Here is a 4,076-nt window from a genome sequence, read left to right as displayed (position 1 = left end):
TCCCAGTCCCTCCCAGCACTCCCAGTCCATCCTGGTGTTCCCAGTCCCCTCCCAGCACTCCCAGTTCATCCCATCATTCCCAGTCCCTCCCAGCACTCCCAGTTCATCCCATCATTCCCAGTCCCTCCCAGCATTCCCAGTCCATTCCAGCACTCCCAGTCCACCCCAGTGTTCCTAGTCCATCCTGGTGTTCCCAGTTCCCTCTCAGCATTCCCAGTCCCATCATTCCCAGTCCCTGCCATCATTCCCAGTCCATCCCAGTCCCTCCCATCGTTCCCAGTCCCTCCCATCATTCCCAGTCCCTGCCATCATTCCCAGTCCATCCCAGTCCCTCCCATCGTTCCCAGTCCCTTCCAGCATTCCCAGTCCCTGTCATCATTCCCAGTCCATCCCAGTCCCTCCCATCATTCCCGGTCCCTCCCATCATTCCCAGTCCCATCATTCCCAACCTCTCCCATCATTCCCAGTCCCTCCCAGTGCCTCACCCATCCCCCAGGGAGAAGCCGCTGTGGGAGCTGCTGTTGAACCCCGGGGACGGCGCGGTGGGGACGTACGAGACCTCTGGCCAGGGGGAGCACTGCGGGGAGGGACAGGGACAGGGGGGGACAGGTGAGGGACAGGTGGGCACGGGGGCACCTGGGCACACCTCCACACGTGTGCATCCACACACACCTGGCACCTGCATGCATCTGGACACACCTGCCCCTGCCCCAGGTGAGCTCACCTCGGTCAGGATGGTGGTCTCGTAGGAGGGCTGGCACTGCCCCTGTCCCTGACCTGTCCCAGGTGTCCCAGGTGTGCCAGGTGAGCTCACCTCGGTCAGGATGGTGGTCTCGTAGGAGGGCTGGCACTGCCCTTGTCCCTGACCTGTCCCAGGTGCCCCAGGTGTGCCCCAGGTGAGCTCACCTCGGTCAGGATGGTGGTCTCGTAGGAGGGCTGGCACTGCCCCTGTCCCTGACCTGTCCCAGGTGCCCCAGGTGTGCCCCAGGTGAGCTCACCTGTCCCCTGACCTGTCCCAGGTGCCCCAGGTGTGCCCCAGGTGCCCCAGGTGAGCTCACCTCGGTCAGGATGGTGGTCTCGTAGGAGGGCTGGTATTTCTCCTTCTCGTGGGGCGTTCTCTTCTCCATCTTCTCCCGGTCCGTCTTCTGCTTCCGGTCGGCGCCTTTGGGCTGGGACGGGGACACCGGCACAGGTGTGGGCACGGGGGACACGGGTGGGGACATGGGTGGGGACACAGGTGTGTGCTCAGGTGGCTCAGCCCTCTTGGTTATTCACGGACCAAAAGGGAGCATTTTTGGGGAGAAGCTTGTCCTGACCCCAGGAGATCCCAGGAATCCCAGGAGATCCAGGGTGACCCCAGATGATCCCAGGTGACCTCAGGAGATCCCAGGTGACCCCAGGAGATCCCAGGTGACCCCAGGAGATCCAAGGTGACCCCAGGAGATCCCAGGTGACCCCTGGTGACCATGGTGACCCTAGATGACCCCAGGAGATCCCAGGTGTCCCCAGACGTCCCCAGGAGATCCCAGGATACCCCAGGAGATCCTAGATAACCCTAAATTATCCCAGGTGACCCCAGGAGATCCCAGATGACCCCAGGACACCCCAGAAGACCCCAGGTGACCCCCAGAGATCCCAGGTGGCCTCAGGAGATCCCAGGTTACCCCAGGTGACCCCAGGACACCCCAGATGTCCCCAGGTGTACCCAGGAGATCCTGGGTGACCCCAGGTGATCCCAGGTTATCCCAGGTGATCCCAGGAGGTCCCAGGTGACCCTAGGAGATCCAGGGTGACCCCAGATGTCCCCAGGTGTCCCCAGGAGATCCCAGGTGATCCTGGGTGACCCCAGGTGATCCCAGGACACCCCAGGAGATCCCAGGTGACCAAGGTGTCCCCAGGAGATCCCAGGTGTCCCCAGATGCCCCCATGTGACCCCATGCACCCCCCTGGGGGGGGCGGGGTGGCACCTTGAACACCTTGATCTGGCAGCTGGCCGAGTGCAGGTGCTCGGTGTAGTCGCCGCTGTCGCTCTCGCGGAAGGTGTCGATCTGCACGCGGAACGGGACCCCCTTCTCGCCCCCGTGCTTGCGCAGCGTGAACTCCGTGCTGATGCAGTGCACCTGCAGCAGGGCAGGGGACAGGTGAGGGGACACCTGGGCACAGGTGTGGACCAGGGGAGGGGCTGGGCACAGCCTGGGGGCAGGGGCAGGGAACACTGGTGCTCACCTGGCTGATGGGCAGACCCCACCTGTGCTCACCTGGATGAACGGCAGACCCCACCTGTCCCTCAGATCCCACCTGTCCCTCACCTGGCTGAGGGACAGACCCCACCTGTCCCTCAGAGTCCACCTGCACTCACCTGGATGAGGAGCAGAGCCCACCTGTCCCTCAGACCACACCTATCCCTCAGACCCCACCTGTGCTCACCTGGCTGATGGGCAGACCCCACCCGTCCCTCACCTGGATGAAGGGCAATGCCCACCTGCGCTCACCTGGCTGAAGGGCAGACCCCACCTGTCCCTCACCTGGATGAGGGGCAGACCCCACCTGTGCTCACCTGGATGAAGGGCAGACCCCACCTGTCCCTCACCTGGATGAAGGGCAGACCCCACCTGTCCTCACCTGGATGAGGAGCACATCCCACCTGTCCCTCAGACCCCACCTGTGCTCACCTGGCTGATGGGCAGACCCCACCTGCGCTCACCTGGATGAAGACCGAGGTCCTCTTGGCGGGGTCCCACAGGAACTCCACGGTGTTGAGCTGGGTGGGGTTGGCGCGGGGGTCGATGATCCCCACGGACATCGGGATATCTGGGGTGGGAGATGGGTCTGTCACCAGGTGAGGCGTCCCCCCCCACACCCCCCCCAGCCCCACCTGGCCGGCCAGGTGAGCTCACCGATGTCCAGGATCCTGTCCCCGGGCCTGTTCCACCTCCAGCCCTCCAGCTGCTGGTGCTCCGTGTACTGGAGCCGCCGGTCGTGGAAAACCACCCGGAAGATGCTCTGGGGGGGGTGGAATGGGGGGGGGGGTGTGATGTCACCTGTACCTGCCCTGGCACACCTGGGCAGGTGCCCCCCTGCTCACCTTGACCAGCTTCCCGTTGATCTCCGGCAGCTCCCCCAGTTTCCTGTTGTCCAACATCCGGATCTCGTAGGACTGACCTGGGGGGGGAGGGGTGGGGGGAAACCTGAGGGTTACCTGGAATCACCTGGCGCACACCTGAGAGCAACCTGAACACACCTGAGAGCACCCTGAACACACCTGAGAGCAACCTGAACACACCTGAGAGCACCCTGAACACACCTGGGACCACCCTGGATACACCTGGGACCACCTTGGATACACCTGAGAGCACCCTGAACACACCTGAGAGCACCCTGAACACACCTGGGACCACCTTGGATACACCTGTGAACACCCTGCACTCACCTGTACCCACCAGGAATACACCTGCAATCACCTTGCACACCTGTGAGCACCCTGAACACACCTGTGAGCACCCTGAACACACCTGTGACCACCTTGGATACATCTGTGAGCACCCTGAACACACCTGGGACCACCTTGGATACACCTGAAACCATCCTGCACCCACCTGTAACAACCTTCAACACACCTGGAACCACCCTGAACACACCTGGAACCATCCTGAACACACCTGGAACCATCCTGAACACACCTGCAACCATCCTGAACACACCTGGAACCATCCTGAACACACTTGCAACCAGCTTACACACACCTGTGACCACCCTGCACACACCCGGAACTACCTCACACACATCTGTGACCATGTCACACACACCTGGAACCACCCTGAACACACCCGTGAGCATCCTGCACACACCTGGAACCAGCTTGAACACACCTGTGACCGCCTTACACACACCTGTGACCACCCAGAACACACCTGGGACCACCTTACACACACCTGTAACCACCTTAAACGCCCCTGTAACCCCCTCACACCCCCCTGTGACCCCCTCAAACTCCTTTGGGACCCTCTCACCCACCCCTGTAACCTCCCCCACACCCAGAGCGCCCCCCTTAGCCAGGTGTGCCCACCTTGGTTGAG

The 4,076-nt window shown here is 62.5% G+C and overlaps 1 protein-coding gene across 1 annotated transcript in view; it reads right to left on the bottom strand.

Annotated features, from left to right (window-relative positions):
* The window catches only part of LOC114072142 (transcription factor CP2-like), a 6,668-nt gene extending 3,083 nt beyond the window's left edge, over positions 1-3,585 (bottom strand). The window contains exons 1-7 of the mRNA XM_027910064.1: positions 3,513-3,585; positions 3,086-3,162; positions 2,898-3,003; positions 2,705-2,811; positions 1,968-2,120; positions 1,059-1,169; positions 486-577 (exon numbers count right to left, since the gene is read on the bottom strand). Of these exons, the coding sequence (XP_027765865.1) occupies positions 486-577; positions 1,059-1,169; positions 1,968-2,120; positions 2,705-2,811; positions 2,898-3,003; positions 3,086-3,162; positions 3,513-3,585 (719 nt within the window). The remainder of the gene's footprint in view (positions 1-485; positions 578-1,058; positions 1,170-1,967; positions 2,121-2,704; positions 2,812-2,897; positions 3,004-3,085; positions 3,163-3,512) is intronic.
* Positions 3,586-4,076: the final 491 nt, after the last annotated feature.

Source organism: Empidonax traillii, unplaced genomic scaffold (genome assembly GCF_003031625.1).
Source record: "Empidonax traillii isolate 1590-97213 ecotype Southwest subspecies unplaced genomic scaffold, ASM303162v1 scaffold2678:size19538, whole genome shotgun sequence".
In the NCBI taxonomy this organism is placed as follows: Eukaryota; Metazoa; Chordata; class Aves; order Passeriformes; family Tyrannidae; genus Empidonax; species Empidonax traillii.
Note: the sequence above shows the minus strand (reverse complement) of the source record. Positions and strands in the feature narration are given on the sequence as shown.